This window comes from Stomoxys calcitrans, chromosome 1 (assembly GCF_963082655.1).
Source record: "Stomoxys calcitrans chromosome 1, idStoCalc2.1, whole genome shotgun sequence".
In the NCBI taxonomy this organism is placed as follows: Eukaryota; Metazoa; Arthropoda; class Insecta; order Diptera; family Muscidae; genus Stomoxys; species Stomoxys calcitrans.
The window spans coordinates 188,315,859-188,336,802 of NC_081552.1; the positions used below are offsets into that span (position 1 = coordinate 188,315,859).

A 20,944-nucleotide genomic window follows, 5' to 3' on the forward strand; every position below is an offset into this window, starting at 1 on the left:
TACCCTGCACCTTCATTCTGCGAAGGTCACAATTGTCCAGAGCTTTGTGCCACACCAGACAACCAAAGGCGAGAATTGGCCGAACGACCGCCGTAAACAATAAATGCAACGTTTCTGGCTTTAACCCCCCACTCCTTCCTATCGTGTAGCGACAGGTACAGAGCTCATTCAGTTCTCTTTTGAATCTTTCTTCGAAGTTTCTTCTAAAACTTAGTTTCTGGTGAAGACACACGGCCAAGTACTTAGCCTCCAAAGAGAGCTCCAGTACAGGTCCCTAAAAACACCCAGCATCCTCCTGATGAAAAGGACCAGTTCAGTCTTTCTGGGATTTATGCCAAATCCATTGGCTCTCGCCCATCCGGACATCTTCCTTAAAGCTCGATGAAAGAAGTCCTTAATAATAAAAAAAGTAATAGCCACCTGACATGATGATGACGTCGTCCTATCGAAATGAAATTTCAGAATTCCGTTGATCAAAAAAGCCACAACAGAAGCGATAAAACTCCTTCTTCCTCTGATCACAATCTTCTTAATCCAGCCCTCTGCCAGTAATGCGTTCATAATCCGGCCTTTCATCACTTACTAAAAGAGGGGGACCTTCATGTCCACAAGAGCGCCATGTGTGGACTCCAACTTCAGGTTATTAAAAGTCCAAGAGGTCGCCAAAGTGAAGTCCCCCACACCCAAATTCACTGTCCGTTCCTTAATGTACTCATGCTAACAGCCGCATACCAGTGAGGGTCAAAAAGGTCCCCAACATATATGTCAACAAGTAAAAGCGTGCTAAGTTCGGTCGAATCTTGGGAACGTTCTGTCAAACCAGCAAATATTTAAGCTTCTAGGAACTGAACAGGGATAATCGAGAGACCGGCTTTTATGGGAGCTATATCAGGTTATGGACTGATTTGGACCGTATTTAGCACAGTTAGTGGAAGTCATAACAGAACACCACATGCAAAATTTCAGCCAAATCGGAAAATATGCGGCTTGTAAGGCCACCAGGAGTCTAAACGAGAGATCAGTTTATATGGGAGCTATATCAGTTTATAGACCGATTCGGATCGTACTTGGCACAGTTATTGGTTGTTAAAACAAAACAACGCATTCAAAAATTTCAGGTGAATCGGACAAAAATTGCGTTTTGTAAGGACTCAAGAAGTCAAATCGGGAGATCGGTTTATATGGGAGCTATATCCAAATCTAAACCGATATGGCCCATTTGCTATATCCAAATCTAAACCGATATAGACCATTCGGGAGATCGGTTTATATGGGAGCTATATCAGGTTATAGACCGATTTAGACCTTACTTGGATAGTTGCTGTAAGTCGTAATAGAACACCGCATGCAAAATTTCAGTCAAATTGGACCAAAATTGCGTTTTGTAAGGACCCAAGAAGTCAAATCGGGAGATCGGTTTATATGGGAGCTATATCCAAATCTAAACCGATATGGCCCATTTGCAATCCCCATTGACCTACATCAATATTAATTATCTGTGCAAAATTTCAAGCGGCTAGCTTTACGCGTTTGACCGCAATCGTGGTTTCGACAGACGGAAGGAGGGACATGGGTAAATCGACTCAGAACGTCGAGACGATCAAGAATATATATATACTTAGACGTCTTAGACGAATATTTCGAGGTGTTACAAACGGAATGACTAGAATAGTGTACCCCCATTCTATGGTGGTGGGTATAGTGAGTCTTTTCAAAGTCTTACAAATAAAGGATGAGAGGCTTATTGACCTGTAGTCCTTAGGTAGAGAATGGATCGATTTTCCCGCTTTCGCCCTTCCACCACTCAGTGGGTACAAAGCCCAGCAAAACGCAGCTCCTAAAAATCATCTCAAGGAGTCGTATGATAATCGGACATGCCAATTGCAGCATAGCACGCATTAAGCGATCCGGTCCCGTTGACTTCTAAAGTTCATATGGATTCACCGCCCAGACAATCTTCCCCTCCGTTATCATGACCGTAACCACGAACAACGGCGACATCAATACCAATCGACTTAAATAACCTACCGGCCATGTTGGAGCACTCAGAGAAGTGCCAGCAGCTCGAGCGTCTAAGAGATAGAATTCTTCCAGATTCCTTTCTCTGTTAGAATGCTTCCTAGAGTTTTCGAATCCTTGGAGAGCAATCTGCGGAACCTGGAGGACTCATTCGCTCCCTCTACTGACTCGTAAAAACAGATCCATGACGACCTCTTGGACGATTTCGCCTCACTCTTGTACCTGTACAGGTCCCATCCCTCTAGAGACTCAAGATATCAAGATCCGATATCGGTTTATATGGCAGCTATACCAAAACATGGACCGACTTGGCCCATTTACATCAACAGACAGACAGACGGACGGATGAATGGACGGGCGGAAATGGCTAGATCGACTCAGGATGTCGAGACGACCAAGAATATATACACTTTATGCGATCTGAGGTCAACATTTCGGGGTGTTACAATAGGAATGACTAGATTAGTATACCCCCATTAGTCGGTCAGCACTTTCCGGCCATTTATGTCGGAATTATCCCGGCACTGCTGCAGGGAGTGCCTTGGAGTCAACCTGCCCTGGCTTGAGCGGATCTTCCGAACGAGCCTGGCATGGTCTTATATACCGAGGGCATGGAGGGAAGTCAAGTTGGTCTTTATCCCCAAGGCGGGAAGAATAAACCAAGATACGACAAAGGATTATAGGGCTATTAGTCCGTCATCGGTTTTGCTGAAAACACTGGAAAGACTGATTGACCTGAGGATGAGAGAGGGACTGATGCCGGAGAACTTCAATAGGGCACAACACGCATACTTCAAAGGCAGGTACAGGTACAGGAGGTCGAGACGTCTCTCCTACAGAAGGAGTACATTTTGGAGATATGGGTGATAGTCGCCGCACTGGGTCGCACGGGGATTCACCCCATAATCTTCCAGTGAACCAATAATATGCTTTATGGCAGGATTATTAATGCGAACCTGGGAGATATTGTGGTCAGAAGGCGGGTGACCAGAAGAACGCCCCAAGCAGGGTTGTTCTTGCCGATTCTATGGAACCTCGTGATTAATGAAATCCTGATGGATCTCGGTGGGAACGGCACGAGGATTATCGCTTATGCGGACGACGTCGTGATGCTGGTCCGAGGCAAGATTTTGTCTACGATTAGCGAGATCATGGAAGGGTCACTGAGGAGGTTGTCGCGATGGGCCACCAGAAATAGATTGAGGACCAACCCAGGGAAGACGGAGCTGGTGCTGTTAACCCATAGATATAAAAAAAAGGAGTTCAGACTCCCTGCCTTGGACGGGGTTACCCTGCGGCTCTCGAAGGAGGCAAAGTACCTAGGCATAGTCCTCGGTTCGAAACTGTTCGGGAAGAGGAACATCGAGAAAAGAAGCCGTAAGGCACTGTGCGCTTTTTATTCCTGCAGGAGGATGTTCGATGGGAAGTGGGGGTAACTCCCAAGAGATTTATTGAATGTATACGGCCATCGTGAGACCAGGTCAGGCCTATGGAGCACTGGTATGGTCGAATACCGTAGGGAAAAGGGCGCATGAGAGGGAGTTCGAGAAGGTCCAAAGACTGACCTGCGTTGGGGTCACAGGGGCACTGAAATCCGCACCGCAGGCAGGCGTAGAGGCGATGCTGGATATGCAGCCCATTGAGGCTTATATACGGAACTGTGCCGCCAGTGTCGCGTTTAGGCTGGGTAGCTCTTAAGCTCGGCATGCTGAAGCAGGATTGTTGCGGCCACAGTTCAAATCTGGGAGTTAGCGATACGAAGGGTAGACTGAGGAAGATCTCCGACTAAATGGCACCAGTGCCGTCTGTAGTGAGGGAATTCGCGATTCGATTTCCTGAAAGGGACGAATGAAGGGCCAATGCTGTACTTGAGAAGTATGTCTCTGAGACTGCTGCTTTCAGTATGTCTCTGAGACTGATGGACGAGTGTACGGTTTTTCAGGCAGAGATCTGTGCTATTGCAGTGGCTGCAATATAAATTCTGGTAAGGGACTTACCGCCCTCGAAACTCAGAATTTATGTAGACAGTATGGCGGCGCTCAAGGCCTTAGGATCGAGGATGGCGAGGTCGAGATGAGTGGTGGATTGTTTGGAGTCCCTGGATAGGCTCCAAGCCCACGATGTGACTCTGACATGGATTCCTGAGCATGAGGGGATTCTAGGAGGGCTTCGTCTGCGCCGGGCGGACCAGTCGTCGGTCTTGCCCACGTGCCATTTGTCAAGCTACTGAACATAGTAGAAGGGATGGCCAGGGCGGCGTCGTTGGCGAGGTGGGACTCAGTGGATGGTTGGCGGACTGCGAAGGTGCTATGGCCGGTCATCGATGAGGTCGCATGGGGATACCGCACAATAGCTTCTGTAGAAGTTGCCTCGATTAGGATGAAAAGGAGACTATTGAACACTTGCCTGGTCTGCAGGAAAATAGGCTCTGCTTTCTGGGGAGCCGCTTCTTCAGTGATCTGCGAGAGTACCTCTGGTAGGTCTCGTAAGATTTGTTGAAGAAACCATAAGCTCCGGCGTAGGTACATCCGTGCTTGCGTGGGGATTGCCTTCACCGACCGCTCTGGTTCTCCATTCCTTCTGTCTTTCTTTTGTTCGTGTATAACCTCCAGTCCGAGGTCTCACATCTTCTTTCTCTCCCCTTTCTTTCTAAGGTACCACAATGGGCCAGACTGGTCTCCGAGTGAACTCACCTTTGGTGGGCAACCCACTCAATCTAGACATATCCGTTTGTTTATCCGACCGCCTGTCGAAAGCGCGCTAACTTTCGAAGAATGAAATCTAGGCGTTTGAAATTTTGCCGCATTCGACAGCCCTTTACTACTTTGCTGAAATTTGGAGAGTGAGTTGTGTTAAGCCACCGATCCGCCGATTAAGGGTCTTAGGGCCATAAAAGCCACATTTATTATCCGATTTTGCTGAAATTTTAAATAGTGAGTTGTGTTTGCCCCTTCCACATTTTTCTTCTACTTGGCTCAAATCGGTCCAGATTTGGATATAGCTGCCTTATAGACCTATCTCTCGATTTAAGGTTTTGGGGCAATAAAAGGTGCATTTATTGTCCGATTTTGCCGAAAATTGGGACAGTGAGTTGTGTTGAGCTATTCGACATTTTGCTGAAACTTGGCCCGAATCGGTCCAGATTTGGATATAGCTGCCATATAGACAGATCTCTCGATTTAAGGGTTTTGGGACATAAAAGGCGCATTTATTGTCCGATTTTGCCAAAATTTCGGACACTGAGCTGTGTTGAGCTCTTCGACATTTTTCTGAAACTTGGCCCAAATCGGTCCAGATTTGGATACAGCTGCCATATAGACCGATCTCCCGATTTAAGGTTTTGGGCCCATAAAAGTCACATTTAAAATCCGATTTCGCTTTAATTCGACACAGTGACTTATGTTAGGCTTTTCGACATCCTTGTCGTTTATGGTTCAGATCTGTCTATATTTGGATATAGTTTCCAAAAAGGCCAATATTTTGTTCTACAAAATTGAACAATGACTCAATGTCCGTGCCGAATTTGATCCAAATCGGACCCTATTTCGATAAAGCTGCTATGGTGGCATAAATTATGCATATTTTACCGGTTTATGACGAAAGGTGGTTTTGCATATATACCCGAGGTGGTGGATATCCAAAGTTCGGCCCGGCCGAACTTAACGCCTTTTTTACTTGTTTTCCACCCCTCTGTGCGACGCTTGCATAGTTAGGTTAGGTTATGTTTAGGTGGCAGTCTACCATCAGATTCACCTAGACGTTTTCGTCCATTGTGATACCACAGGAACAGAAAAAGGAAGATGCATCCTACCGTTGAACCATCCAGATCGCTTTAAAAAGCGCAATAACTTCCGATAGATCAGGCAGGTTCTCAAAGAAATGAAAACCTAAAGTGGAACTCCTTCTGACTGCCAGTGCGGGACACACACACAGAAGGTGTTTTATTGTCTCTTCTTTTTCGATATCGTCACAGCTTCTGCAAAAATCGTTGCTGGCAACCTTTAGTCTGTCAGCATGTTTTCCGATTAGACAGTGACCTGTCTTAACATCTGTCCAAGCCAGCGACAGCAAAGCATAGTTAAACGTATCAAAAACACTATGGTTGTGTTGTCTAGGTCAAGTTGCCAGAATGAATGACAAACCGACCAAAATTCCGATGGAACGGTCAAATGGCGAAAGACATCACGAAACTTAGTGTCAGTGATTTGAGAAGAAGCGCAGAAGATCGACGCGCTTGGAAATCTATTCCAAGTTCAGCTAAAGCGAGAAATATTTTATCATATTCAGGAAGGATGTCAGGTGATCTAATATAAACCTCAGATTTATCATTCATCTAAATTGTATGGTAAATGCGGTTTTTATATTCAACATATCATTGAACTGAAAGTTACAGGACAAAGAATTCCATTCTCTTTTCCTCAATGCATTTTTGTTCCTCACTTTCCTCCATATGACCTCCAAATGCACATTATTGTTAAAAAAAAGCTCAAACTGGTGTACTAAGTCATTTTCTAAATCCTTCACAGTTGTATACGACTAATTGATTTGCTCTTGACCTTTGCTTTAAAACCGCACTGTGAATCCATGGCGATCAAGAACACATCTCCATAACCATGAACACTATGAGATGATGGCAACGAGATGGAACCTTCAACTTCCAAATGCGCATATATCACACCAATCACTATGATTCAAAAACACACCAACGCCATTATCCACCACCATATCCAAATTGCCCACAGCAAACCAAGGATATGTACACATATGTGTTTGGGGAGGGAGTGTAAGAGGAGAAGAAGAGAAAACACAAATGAAAACCAAACTCGTGTTAGTATTTCATTGGAAGTAAGAAACATAAATTTTTTCATCTTTTCTCGATATTGCGTCGTGATTTTTAAGAAATCTATCCTTGTCAGTATTTGGGGTTTTTTTGCACTTCTATAATACGTGCCAAGGTAATGTTTGTGAAGGGAAGTAAATGAATAGAAAACATCACGCTACAGTCTTCGAAATAGAGTTAAGTTCAAAGATGGGGTATTTTGGACTATATCTCGATATAGCACCCATATAGACCGATCCGCCGATTTAGGGTCTTAGGCCCATAGAAGCCACATTTATTATCCGATTTTGCTGAAACTCGGGACAGTGAGTTGTGTCTGGGCCTTCGAAATTCTTTGTCAATTTGGCCTAGATCGAGCGAGATTTGGATATAGCTGCCATATAGACCAATCTCTCGATTTGAGGTCTTGGGCCCATAAAGGGCGCATTTATTTTCCGATTTTGCCAAAATTTAGAAGAGTGAGTTGAGATAGGCCCTTCGACATCGTTCTTCAAATTGGCCCATATCGGTCCAGATTTGGATATAGCTGCCCCGATCTCTCGATTTGAGGTCTTGGGCCCATAAAGGGCGCATTTATTGTTCAATTTCACCGAAATTTGGGAAGTGAGTTGTGTTAGGTCCTTCGACATCCCTGCTCAATTTGGCCCAGATCGGTTCAGATTTGGATATAGCTGCCATATAAGACACATTTATAATCCGATTTCGCTGAAATTTGACACAGTGACTTATGATAGGCTTTTCGGCATCCGTGTCGTATATGGTTCATAACGGTCTATATTTGGATACGGCTACCAAAAAGACCAACATTTTATTCTACAAAATTGATCAGTGACTTATACTTATTAGACATTCGTGTCGAATTTGGTCCAAATCTGACCATAATTCGATAAAGCTGCTATGGTGGCATAAATTATGCAGTTTTCACCGGATTATGACAAAAGGTTAACATATATACCCGAGAGGGTGGGTATCCAAAGTTAGGCCCGGCCGAATTTAACCCTTTTTACTTGTTTATAAAATCTATAGAGTGTGTCCATGGTTCAAAAAAGTGTACAGGTTTTGATGATTATGGGTTAGTTCTCGCTTTTTAAAAAGCGTGCTAAGTTCGGCCAGGCCGAACCTTATATACTCTCCACCATGGATAGCATTTGTCACGTTCTTTGCCCGGTAGCACTTTAGAGGCAAAAGAAGTTTTTGGACGGTTTCTCTTTATAGGCAGAAATTACAAAAGGATATTGGGAGGTCATTACGTGGGCCCGACAGCCACCTGCATAGCTAAGTCCCTGGCTGTCATATAAACCGATATGCATTTCGTACTCTACTCTATGCATTTCTATGGTCTTATACAGGGTCTTTCCCATAAATTTGGAACAGTAATTTGTATCAAAACTCTCAACATCTGTCCCGAATATGGTCCTGACCAGGCTTTGTTTATATAAACCGATCTTCAACTATAGGGTCTAAAGACTATTAAATCCCCACTTATTATCTGATTTCGCTGAAATTTGAAGCAGTGAGCTGCGTTAAAAATGCCTTCATCCAACGCAAATTTGATCCAGATCGGACAATATTGACATATAGCTGTCATATAGATCGATAAGACGATTAAGGGCTTACCCCCTAAAAACAGCATATATTATCCGATTTCGCTGAAATTTGGAACTGTTAATTTTATAAAGCTTCTCGGCATATGCGCCAAATATGATTAAGATCGGCCTAAATATGGATAATAATTTGGATATAGCAGAGTTACAATAAACATGTGAAAGCGTGCTAAGTTCGGCCGGTCCGAATCTTGGGAACCCACCACCAGGGATTCTGCTAAAATGTGGGAGCTATATCTGGTTATAAACTAATTTGGATCGTACTTGGCACAGTTGTTGCAAGTCATAACAGAACACTATATGCAAAATTTTAGCCAAATCGGACAAAAATTGCGGATTGTAAGGGCTCAAGAAATCAAATCGGAAGATGGGTTCATATGGGAGCTATATCAGGTTGTAGACCGATTTGGACCGTACTAAGCACTATTGTTCAAAGTCAGAGCAGAACACCGCATGCGAAATTTCAGCAAAATTGGACAAATATAGCAGCTTCCAGGGGCTCAAGAAATCGGTTTATATGGGAGCTATATCAGGTTATCGACCGATTTGGACCGTACTAAACACAGATGTTGGAAATCATAACAAGACACTATGCGCAAAATTTCAGCGAAATCAGATGAAAATTGCGATTTTCAGGTGATCAAAATGTCAAATCGGGAGATCGGTTTATAGTAATAACAGAACACTATGTGCAAAACTTCGGCCAATTCGAACAAAAGTTGCGGCTTGTAAGGGCTCAAGAAGTCAAATCTGGAGATCGGTTTATATGGGAGCTATATCAGGTTATAGACCGATTTAGACTGTACTTGGCATAGTTGTTGCAAGCCATAACAGAACATTATGTGCAAAATTTCAGCATAATCGGATAAAATTTACGGTTTGTAAGGGCTCAACAAGTCAAATCGGCAGATCGGCTTATATGGGAGCTATATCTAAATCTGAGCCGTTATGACCCATTTGCAATCCCCAATGACCTACATCAATAGTAAGTATCTGTGCAAAATTTCAAGCAGATACCTTTACGCATTCGACTGTTATCGTAAGTTCGATAGACGGACGGACGGTCGGACATACATGGCTGGATCGGGTCAGAACAACGAGGCGATAAAGTATATAAAGGGTGATTTTTTAGATATGATGTTTTTGGCAACACTGATTTAAACAGCTCACTCACCTTTCGTGTTTTGTTCCACTGTCAAACATCTTCATGAATCGTTTTACAAACGAATAAGGCTTGCAAATTATTGAATTTTATTATCAAAATGCGTGCTCTGTTAAAAAAGCGACGAATTTCATTTTTGGCTCAATGGATACGTAAATAAGCAGTATTGTCGATTTTGGAGTGAAATTCAGCCAGAAGCATTGCAAGAGCAACCAATGCATTCAGAAAAATTCACAGTTTGGTGCGGTTTATGGGCTGGCGGCATCATTGGATCGTACTCCCTCAAGGGTGATGCAAATCGCTACGTAACTGTGAGTGGTGAGCGCTATCGTGAGATGATATCCAACTTTTGTTTGCCCAAAATGCAAGAGCTTGGCTTGCATGACAAGTGGTTTCAACATGACGGTTCCAGCGGTGAACATATTATTTCATATTCGGGACCGGTCAAATGGCCGCCAAAATCGTGCAATTTAACTCCTTTAGACTATCTTTTGTGGGACTATGTTAAAGCTCATATCTATACAGACAGGCGCGCTTTAATTGGCGTATTGCAAGACAACATTGAAGCATTTATTCGTGCCGTACCGGCCGAAATGGTGGAAAGAGTATGCCAAAATTGGACTAAGCGGATGGACCATTTGAGGCGCAGTCACGTTCAACATTTGCATGAAATAATCTTCAAACATTAAATTATATGCACCGTACTATCGATTCAAATAACAATTTTATGCATTTCTCTGAATTTTTGAATTGAATTTTGAACTGTTCAGCTCTGGTTGAGAGATCTGCGACAGTCGAGGGCGGTTTTTGTTTTCGGAAATACGTTCTCCAGGGATTTAATTGCTGCCTGGCTATCTGAGAAGATATTTATGCCAATCGTCGCAATGACATTATATCTTGGCCATTCCACCACTTCCTTAGTTGCAAGGATCTCTGCTTGATACACACTGCCGACCACTGTCCTGTAACCTTTTTGATATGACCACTTCTAGATCTTTGGAGTACACCCCAAAGCCCACCTGGTCGTCTAGTTTGGAGCCATCCGTATAGAAGTCTATGTAACTTCTGCTACCAGGGATATAGTAGTTTCAATCGGTTCTTTCAGGAATAGAGGTACAGTGATTTTTATCAAAAAGCGGCTCAGGTAGGGTGTAATCCGCACTGCCTCGAACATCGGACATTGTATCAATGATAACACAGTGTCAGTAGCCGCCATATGACCAAAGAGAAAGCTCCCTTAGCCTCACGGTAGTGGTCGCAGCTATTTGACTGGCCACAATTAGATGTAGCATTAAATTCAGTGCATCACATGATGTCATCCTCAGTTATGCACAAACAAGCCATCCTTTGGATCCGGCGCCGTCCACCAGACCACAACACCATATAGTATTATAGGTGTGACAACTGCAGTATATACCAAATGCATGACACGCGGTCTGAACCCCAACTTCTGCCAATGGCTCTCTTGCAGGTGTCTAGGGCAAGAGTGGCCTTTCTTGCCCTTTCCAAAATGTTGGATTTGAAGTTCAATTTCCTGTACATCAAAACACCCAGGTATCTTGCAAACGTAATGACAAAATGAATATACCCCTATCCTTCGGTAGTGGGTATGAAAATGGAGAACTACAACTTTGAGATAGTCAGCAACTTAATCTACATTGGCCGTAACCCAAAACACATGACACCAATTTTTAGATACAACGAAGGAGCCAGCAGTTCAGGAGCAAAACTCAATCTCGACAGACAAAAATTACACTAAACAAGACACTAATACTGTTGCATGGCTCCGAAGCATGGGTATTTGGGAAAGCAGGCAAGACGGTACCTGTTGTGTTTGAGAGAAAAAATCGTCCTTAAAATATATGGACCAGTCTACCTTTATGGAGAATAAAAGCGTCGTACGAACCACGCACTGTATGACGACGATAGCATTGTTAAACGATAGCATAGTACAACATTTGCATTGGCAAGGTCTGTAGTCAGCATGGATAAATGATCTCCAGCAAAGAAGTCTCTTTAAGGCGACCATATTAGAACACGCAAAAGCGGAAGACCATATCGGAGATTTGGCCAAGTGCAGAGAGACATCTCGAAACTGTGTGTCAGATTAAAGAAGAAGCGCAGAAGATCGAGACGCTTGGAAATCTATTCTAAGTTTGGCTAGAGGAACAAATATAGTGGCCAATTATAGTAAAGAGGCCATGAGTATACCGCAGAACTAATCCCTGATGATGGTATAGTCAGGACGAGGTACTTACTGCTTCGTGGAATTCCTACTGACTATACCGGCTGAAAAACAATAAGCCAGTAGGTGCCGATAGGTTGCCTGCTGAGGCCAAATGTTCTGTAATGGCCAATTCGAGTAAAGTAAGTACGAAGACTCGGTGGTGCAGGGTGCTTTAAAGTCGGCTCCGCACGACTGTTGTCTTGTCTACTCCAAATTCAACATTGTCGATAAGAATCGACCTATATATCTTACAAACTTTTCGTCGAAGGCATTTTCGGTTTCGACTTCGAATTTTCACAACATTTCCAAATTTCAAAAATCACTTACTCATACGACCAAGTTTTTGTAGGCATTGTCATTGACTTTTTTTTGTTCTTCTGATGGAAACAAAAGAATACAAAGGTGCGGTAAGCCAGAGGAAGAGGTTACAGCAGACATTAAACTTAATTAAAGTATCACACATGAAGTGTACACAAATTCGGTAAAATGGCAAGCAGCAGTGAGAACAAAGAACAAGGATAAGAGATACAGCAACAAAGAAAAAAAACAAAAACAACATAGCAAAAGCGATTGTCTTCTATGCTTTTGTTTTGATATGAAACTTTGGTACCAGTTTTACTACTGCCACTACGATTTCTACTTACTACTCTAAGTTGTTGCGTGTGTGTGTGTATGGGTTATTCTAGGTTCCTTTTTGTGTCCTATTTTCTAGATTTGTTGCTGTTGTTGCTTTGGTTGTTGCTGTTTGGCGATGCACTTAAATTTTAGATTTTTTTTCTTTGCTGTTGCTGTTGGTTGTTCACTACTTTTGTGAATGCTTTTTTTGTGAATGTTTTTTGTTTTTTGTCTTTTGCTATTGTTGTTGTTCTTGTGTTTGCTATAGTGGCTTACTAAAAACAATGGCTGCGTCGTTTTGACGCTAAATTTGTTGTTGTTTTCGTCGGTGTATTGTCCTAAGATTTTTTATTCTCCGCTGGCCCAGCCGATGAAGCTTTGCTGCTGACACGCGATTTCTTGAGCAGGAAACACGTCAGAAACTCTATGGACGAGGTGACTTTCTGCAAACTTTCCTCCGATGACGAATTGTTGCCCTCCAGGCATTTGCTATGCAGGCGATAGCCCATGCTGGGTTTTTCCTTGGTCGAGGTGGGGGCACTGGCAGCAGCCGCAGCCGCTGCTGCTGTCGCCGCAGAGGTGGAACTACGTGGCGGAAGTGGTGGTGGGGTTCCCAAAGATGCTGACGAGGTGCTAGGCTCCGGATGGCGATAATAATTCTTGCCACATTTCTTGGACAAATTATACAACTTCACCGAATTGTCCATTCTATCGCTGTCTTCGGGCCGGTTAGAATTCAAGGCCGATACATATTTCTGGGCAGCGGATGTGGTGGCTGTTGTTGTCATTGTCTGCTCGCTGGAGCGGCTACCTTTGGTGGAGCTATCACAAGGCTCCTCATTGTCCTCCTCGTCATTCTCGGCCGGCGAGGTAAGGTTATTTTGCGGTTCACCATAATAGCGATAGGTGGATCTGTAACGCGAATGATGCCTTCCCTCGGGCTGCATCCATTCGGTGCCTGCCGGCAGCGATAGCTGTATGGTTGGCGTGCGATAGTATTGGCGATGCGGATGGAAGCCCAAACCAAAATCGTCCATGTACGATTGTGAGTTGAGGTTGTCCAGCTCATCGGCTACGCTAAGGAGAAATGGTAGCGTTGACATGGTTTCCTTTTGTAAGGTTTGTCTGTAATTGGGATTTCCTCCAATTTTTACGGGATTTTCTCAAAACACTTCAGAGGAGTAGATAGCAGTTGAAAAACCCGTTTGGCAAAAATCACTTTTGCAAAACGACAACACTTTGAAAGCCTTTTTTTACTTTAGTCCTTTTTTTACTTGTACACAATTAACGGTCTTTCTTTGCTGGAAATTTTCTGAAAGCACTTTAATTTGAAATTTTAAACGAGTTGCTTTTTTTTATGTACAGGCCAAGACAGACATACACCTCAAACTTTGACTTTAGTCTTCTTCTTGTACTCTATGTGTGAAAAGTTGCACTAAATTCTCAGTGTGTGTAAATATTTTTGTTATTCCTGCTCGCTTGTATTGCGAAGGAGCGCCGCTCGCGTTCTTAACTCTTCGGTGTTTTTCTATGAACTGAAAATTGCATTCAGTTTTCCCTGCTAAAAAAGGGTAAGTGCGGCGGCACATACACACACACACACACACTCAAGCAGACATTAGGTATACCACATACATTCATCCTCTCTCGGATGAAATACGCAGACTTTCTTGGCCATCGACGACTTCGCACGATGTTAAAAACAGAAGGTAACAGGCAAACAAACAGCATACTCATAATATTTACACACACACACACACACAGAGTCACATTTGTTTTGGTTTACTCACTTTTAAACTACCGTTATTTACACGAATGGCCCAGTGTGTGTATACGGCATTATCCATTCCTAGAAATTCGCATCGTTGCTGTTTTTGTCCGACCATCTGCCGCATCAACGAGTGTTGTTACTGTTGTTTACACTTCAAGTTTGTTTACATTCTCCACATTGAGACTTTTGTTCTCTCTGCCATGGCCTCTCTCTCTCTCTCACGCTCTCTCTTTCTTTACATGTTTTACTCTCATCCATATGTTGCTTAGTGTCATCTCATCACATCTACTTTTATGTACTCTAATACTTTTGTCACTCACACTTGGGGTTACCAGACCAGTGGTATCGTCATGTTGAGAATGGCCGATGCCATTAACACTCAAACACCTGTAGACATGTTGCAACCCTTGCTTTTAGTTTATGTTTTAAAGCGAGTGTTGGGCCTGTTACACAAAAATGTAATAAATGAAAAATGTTGCCACTGTGAATATTGAAATTTTAGTATATGTTTGGCTCAATTTAAATCAAAAAGCACGGATATACAGATACGTATCTCACATGCCTCTTCTATAAGTAAAGATACATTATTTTGCGGAACTTGCTTTTTGATTGTTGAAAACTAAAGTTACAGCAGAAGGCAACTTCTGTAGAGCAAAAACCTCATTGTGGGAAGTGATGATAATCCATTTCAATAGATTTGGAAAGTTCAGTTGTTAATGAAGTATGTGGGCTACTTATCGAATCTATTATAAAACCAGTAAGAAACAGTAATAGTTGGGCGTGCTGACTATATAACACCCTACACCACCGAGTCTACGCACATACTATTACTTACATGAAACCAATGTTAAAATCTGGTCAGACCATGTACTTTGAAATATTGAGTAGAACCTTGTAAGATTTCTTATTTTCTTTCCAAGTCCATATCAGATGAAAGATACATGGGAGCTTTGCCTAAATCTGAACCGACTTTGACGAAATTTTGCACACCTATTTTAACGTCAAACGGAGACCACTGTAGCGCAGAGGTTAGCATGTCCGCCTGTAACGCAGAACGCCTGGCTTCGAATCCTGGCGTGAACATCAGAAACAATTTTTCAGCTGTGTTTATACCCTCCTAATGCTGGCGTCATTTGTGACGTACTTTGCAATGTAACAACTTCTCCTCAAAGCAATGTTGCACTGCGGCACTCCGTTCGGACTCGGATATAAAAAGGAGGCCCTTATCATTGAGCTTAAACTTAAATCGGACTGCACTCATTGATATGTGAGAAGTTTGCCCCTGTTCCTTAGTGGAATGCTCATGGGTAAAATTTGCATTTTTATACCCTAAACCATAGGATGGGGGTATACTAATTTCGTCATTCTAAGACTCCATTAAGTATATATATATTCTTGATCGTCATGTCATTTTAAGTCAGTCTAGCAATGTCCGTCCGTCTGTCTGTCGAAAGCACGCACACTTTCGAAGGAGTATAGCTAGCCGCTTGAAATTTTGCACGAATACTTTGTATTAGTGTAGGTCGGTTGGTATTGTAAATGGGCCAAATCAGTCCATGTTTTGATATAGCTGCCATATAAACTGATCATGGGTCCTGACTTCTTGAGCCTATAGAGGGCGCAATTCTTATCCGATTTAACTGAAATTTTGCAGGTAGTGTTTTAGTAGCACTTCCAACAATTACGCTAAGTATGGTTTAAATCGGTCTATGTTTTGATATAGCTGCCATATACACCGATCTTGGGTGTTGACTTCTTGAGCCTCTAGAGGGCGCAATTCTCGTCCGATTCAACAGCACGTAGTGTTTTGGTATCACTTCCAACAACTGTGTTAAGTATGATTCAAATCGATTCATTATCTGGTATAGCTGTTATATAAACCGATCTTGGTTCTTGACTTCGTGAGCCAATAGAGCGCGCAATTCTCATCCGATTTGGCTCAAAATTTTGCATACGGTGTTCTGTTATCATTCATTTATGGTCCCAATAGCATAACAGTTCTTATTCAATATTCCAAAAAGATATACCGCGCATAGAACTCGACAAATGCGATCAATGGTGGAGGGTATTGTAATGTACACGGTTAATATCGCGAGGCTATTTTTTTAAGAAAGATCTGTGCTTGTGCGTCGTAGAATCTAGAGTGGCGTAGGACTGCGGGAGCCTTTTTTCGCTAGCACTAGTCGGGTGGGGGGGTTCGGTCCTATCCTCTCTAAACCTCGTTTTCATTACGCGAATTAATTTAATTTCAGACTCCCTTTTTACAAAAAAAAAAATGGAACTTGTGACAATGCATTCGGGTTAAAATAAAAAAACAAAGTTGGAAAGATTTGACTATTGACAAACTATAGGTTTGCTATTGGTAGAAAAAAAACAAGGTAGGAAAAATATGAATTCGGGGATATTTTCCGACTATACTAATAAAACACACTCCCAGATGTTGTTGGGGGAAAGTGCCTCGCAACCCACACCTACCAATGTTCTTCAGGGCACGACCATTCTGGTATTTTAGCAAAGAACCCCAAAATTTACCTAACTCCTTCTTTTTATGACCACATCTCGTGAGATGAAAACATCAAGAAAACTGTTTAACACATCATATTGATATTCTTAATAAATTTATTCAAGACATTCTTTTTTATGAAGTTCATGATATGTTTTCTTTAAACGCAGAAAAATCCTTAAACACTTTTCATTAAGACTAAATACTAAATTAGGGTATTATACGTTAATAATCAAATTTTTCGGTGTTCAAACGAATGAACTTATAAATGGACAAATTGCATATATAAATCTTATTTCAATCTAGATAGATATTCGTTTTAGTCTATATGATGAGAAAAAAAACCAATAAAAATGATCTTTATGAAAACAGCTATCTGTTAATGTAAAATCAATAAGGTTTGTATCGATCAACGAAAAGATCTAATATTGCCTGCCAGTAGCAAAACAAAACAAAGAAAAAATGAAATTTGACAGCGTTTGGATCATGTAAAGACTGTTAAGAATTATTGGCATAAAAAAAGAATCACAAAACAAAACAAAGCGAGATAATTTCCATTACTGGTTGATAATGATAATCATCTTACTTATTTTCTCACTCTACAAAATAGGTATGTAAAGCAAACCGATGCAATTCATTGGGTGAAAGAAGACATTTTTTTTTTCCTTATATATTTACTTTCGTTCATGTACTCACTTATTTATGATAGTTCTTAAAAACTCACCAACAAAATCGATGATCAGCATGAAGGCCTCCACTCCGTCGTTGATGTTGTTGCTGGATTGGTTGATGCGCTATATGAAAGGGTCGTATTATGACAAATATTGCATTGATTTGAGCTTTATACCGCAAAAATGGCGGTCGTTATGAGAATAGGAAAATAATGTTTTGTGAATATTATAAAGTTGGAAAATGAAAAACTTTAAATTTATAAGCCATTATTTATAGTTACGTTTCACGAACTCAAGTGCTAATTTTAATTTAAATTAACAACTACAGAAAATTCTCCATTTAAGATTTGGCTGCTTGGGTCTGGCTCATAGTAACGGCTGGCAGGTGCATAGATTGTCGTTAATTCCTTAATGATGTTATAAGGTCCTCTTTATTTTAAACCTGGCACCATTGCCAGGTTCACAGTGGTTAGTCCAGTGAGCCGAGGTCTTAAAGATTATGGATGTAAGGGACGATTTGACCACTGTACTCCTTCTACACTATACAGCCATTGGCTTGGTATCGCACTTGGACTATTGGATCACTTTTGGGAAAATTCTTTATCTTGCTTGTCGGCCTCTATAAAATATGGTCATATCACGCCACTTAAATCAAATCAACCATGCATTAGATATTTTAAGTGCGTTCTTGCAGTTGAAGAGGAATAAAAAGTTTCCCAAGCCGTCCTGCCCTGTGGGTAGCCACGACCTGGGTAAAACACGACTTCTCTGGACGAAATTTGTCCTTCACCAAATTGACACGGATCCAAAATGTGAAGTCTATGAGGTTTATGAATAGAATCACGTGCTCCAAGGGAACCGTCTGGTTCTATGCCTAATAGGAATTCTTTACTTAAATATCATGAAATTAACTGAATTCTTTGGGGTTGAATTACCTTTGATGAAAATCGTAGGAATTATTGAGGTTTCCTTTTTGGTTTAAAACACCAAAATAAGGAGGTAGATCACTTTGATAATAAAAAAAGATTTGTTTCCACAACTTATGATTAAAATATGCACTTTAAATTTTTCTATGGATATTCACCACTGAATCCACGTTTTCTCTTCGAAGTCCAACATGAAAAGGAAGTCGAAGTATCCAGAACTAAACCAAGTAGCTTGGGACGCTGTCTTAATTCGTATCGATTAACAATTTCAAATTGGTACAAATTGGTTTATCGGTCATAAAATTTATCGTACCTTCGGGTCGAAATTAATCGCGAAAATTCTTTAAAAAAAAACACAATATGACTTCCAAACTAATTGTTATCTTGGAAATTTTGCAAATAATTGTCTCATCTGAAAATATGACAAAAACGAAACAGATCACTTGTAGTCAGATAAATGTGGTCTCCTCAACAACAAAAATACGATTAAAAAACTGGTTCTGAATAGGGAATTTGACAAAAGCGAAATCAAAACAAAGTAATAATCAATCAAAGAACACCCAATCAAAAGCTACGAACAATGTAATGTCAATGAGAGAGTAATGTAGTTTTGTAGCGGGCTCGCTGCCTTGCTTAATAATCAAACATGATCGATTAACATACTGCTCTTGTAACATTACATTAACAATGGGAATTATACACTGTAGTAAAAAAGTGTGTAGCACTATGGTATAACTTCCTGCCTTCTAAAAGAAAACACTATTTGATTTGAAAAGACGGCGTTACAAAACCGGGTTATTTACAAGTCTCATCGAAAGTAAATAAACAGGAAAAAGACGTCTAGCCCTTCAAGTCTTTTGCATGGAAAGTGCCAACCACTTTGCCATCCATATCCTCTAGGAGATAATAGTGGCTACCGAGTTTCTCACGCACTTTTGCCTTCACAAAAAGAGGTGCCAGTTTTGCATTATAGTTTTTTTCAAAACTACTTTGGGTAAAGTTCCTCCGGTAGATCTCCTGGCCCACGTCGAAAATCCGTTGTCTCGTACGTAAGTTATACTGTTGTTGGTTCACTTTAAATGCCTCCCTAATCCTGCTCTGAAGGCCAGTCCGTATTAATTGCAGACTATCGTCACGGCCCAAAGAAGACGTCGGTTCATTCAGGAGATTCAATTTTCTAAGTAACTCATAAGCCGAACCATGGGTCACCATATCAAAACCGAACAAGGCATGATATGGTGTACAACTAATTGACTGGTGTATGGAGTTACGCAAAGCGCAGCTAATGGAACTGAGATTCTTGTCCCATTCTCTGTGGTCATCCTTAAGGAAAGCTCTGATCCCTGCAATGAGCGACCGATTGACCCGTTCGGAGGCGTTTGCCTGCGGGGAATAGAGGGCCGTATAAATGTGTCTGATACCATAGCTAGTGAAAAAGGCATTCAGGTCATTTGCCTTGAACTGGCTACCATTATCACTTACTATGGTCTCAGGCACACCGTAGGTGTGAAAAATGTCAGATAGGAGGAAGTCCCTGATTGCCGAAGAGGTAAATTTCCGGAGGGGGCATAGCCAATGGAATTTACTCAAGTGGTCGAGAACTATCAGTATCCCTATATACCCCGCTTTACTCCTCGGATAGGGTCCCAATAGGTCTACGTATAAGCGCTGGAATGGTCGAATTGAGACTACTGGATTAACCATTGGGGGTTTCATAATCGCATTAGGCGATTTTGTGGTTCTGCAAATCTCACAATTTCTGACGTAATCTCTTATATCACGTACCATTCCCGGCCAATAGAAATGTCTCCTTACCAAATCCAGTGTCTTGGCCATACCGCCATGGGCGGAAACAGGAGAATCATGTGCCCTAGACGTGACATCCTGTCTTAGGCGATATGGAATCCAGAGCTTCCACGCCTGCTGTTCCTGCTCCTCAGAACCCGAATAGTGGTCCGTTCTGTAATAAACATATTTATCCACTACTCTTACGTCTGGAAAACTGGATTGGTTCCTCTCAACTTTCTCTCTCAGATCCAAATACTCCATGTCCTCAAAATATGGAGAACCCAAATCAATCTCAGGGGAAATAGGACCAATGCCTGCAACTTCTTCACATGGAATCCTGGACAGAGCATCAGGAATCACATGATCTTTTCCCCTCCTATGGCTGATGCTAAATCTATATGGTTGGAGTTTAAAGACCCAGCGGGCCAATCTGCCACTTAAGTCCGATTGACGCATCAGCCATAAGAGACTTGAGTGGTCCGTGACTACTTCGAACTCCTGAAGTTCAAGATAGCACCTAAACTTCTTGATAGCTTCAACGACAGCCAGGCATTCGCGTTCTGTCACGCTGTAGTTGCGCTGGGCCGTTGTAAGCTTTTTGCTCATGAAAGCGATTGGTCTTTCCTGACCGTCCTCGTCTAACTGCACAAGAACCGCCCCTATCCCATAGTCGCTCGCATCGCAATGGAGATAGAACTTTTTGGCGAAATCAGGATTCGACAGAACAGGAGCAGATGTTAGGATCTTCTTCAACTTTTCGAAAGCAATTTGGGCCTCCGGAGTCCATTGAAATTTCTTCTTACATTTAAGGACCTCTG

The 20,944-nt window shown here is 41.9% G+C and overlaps 2 protein-coding genes across 3 annotated transcripts in view; one reads left to right on the forward strand and one right to left on the reverse strand.

Annotated features, from left to right (window-relative positions):
• The window catches only part of LOC106090824 (sensory neuron membrane protein 2), a 572,456-nt gene that overhangs the window by 313,433 nt on the left and 238,079 nt on the right, over nt 1-20,944 (forward strand). The window lies entirely within an intron of this gene.
• On the reverse strand, nt 12,497-13,998 carry LOC106093926 (uncharacterized). The gene has a single exon (XM_013261091.2). The coding sequence runs from the start codon at nt 13,568-13,570 to the stop codon at nt 12,806-12,808; it is 765 nt and encodes a 254-aa protein (XP_013116545.1). The 5' UTR covers nt 13,571-13,998; the 3' UTR covers nt 12,497-12,805.

What these genes read in the sequence shown, in the direction of transcription:
- LOC106093926 (XM_013261091.2), bottom strand. Translation starts at nt 13,570, where the DNA reads ATGTCAACGCTACCATTTCTCCTTAGCGTAGCCGATGAGCTGGACAAC.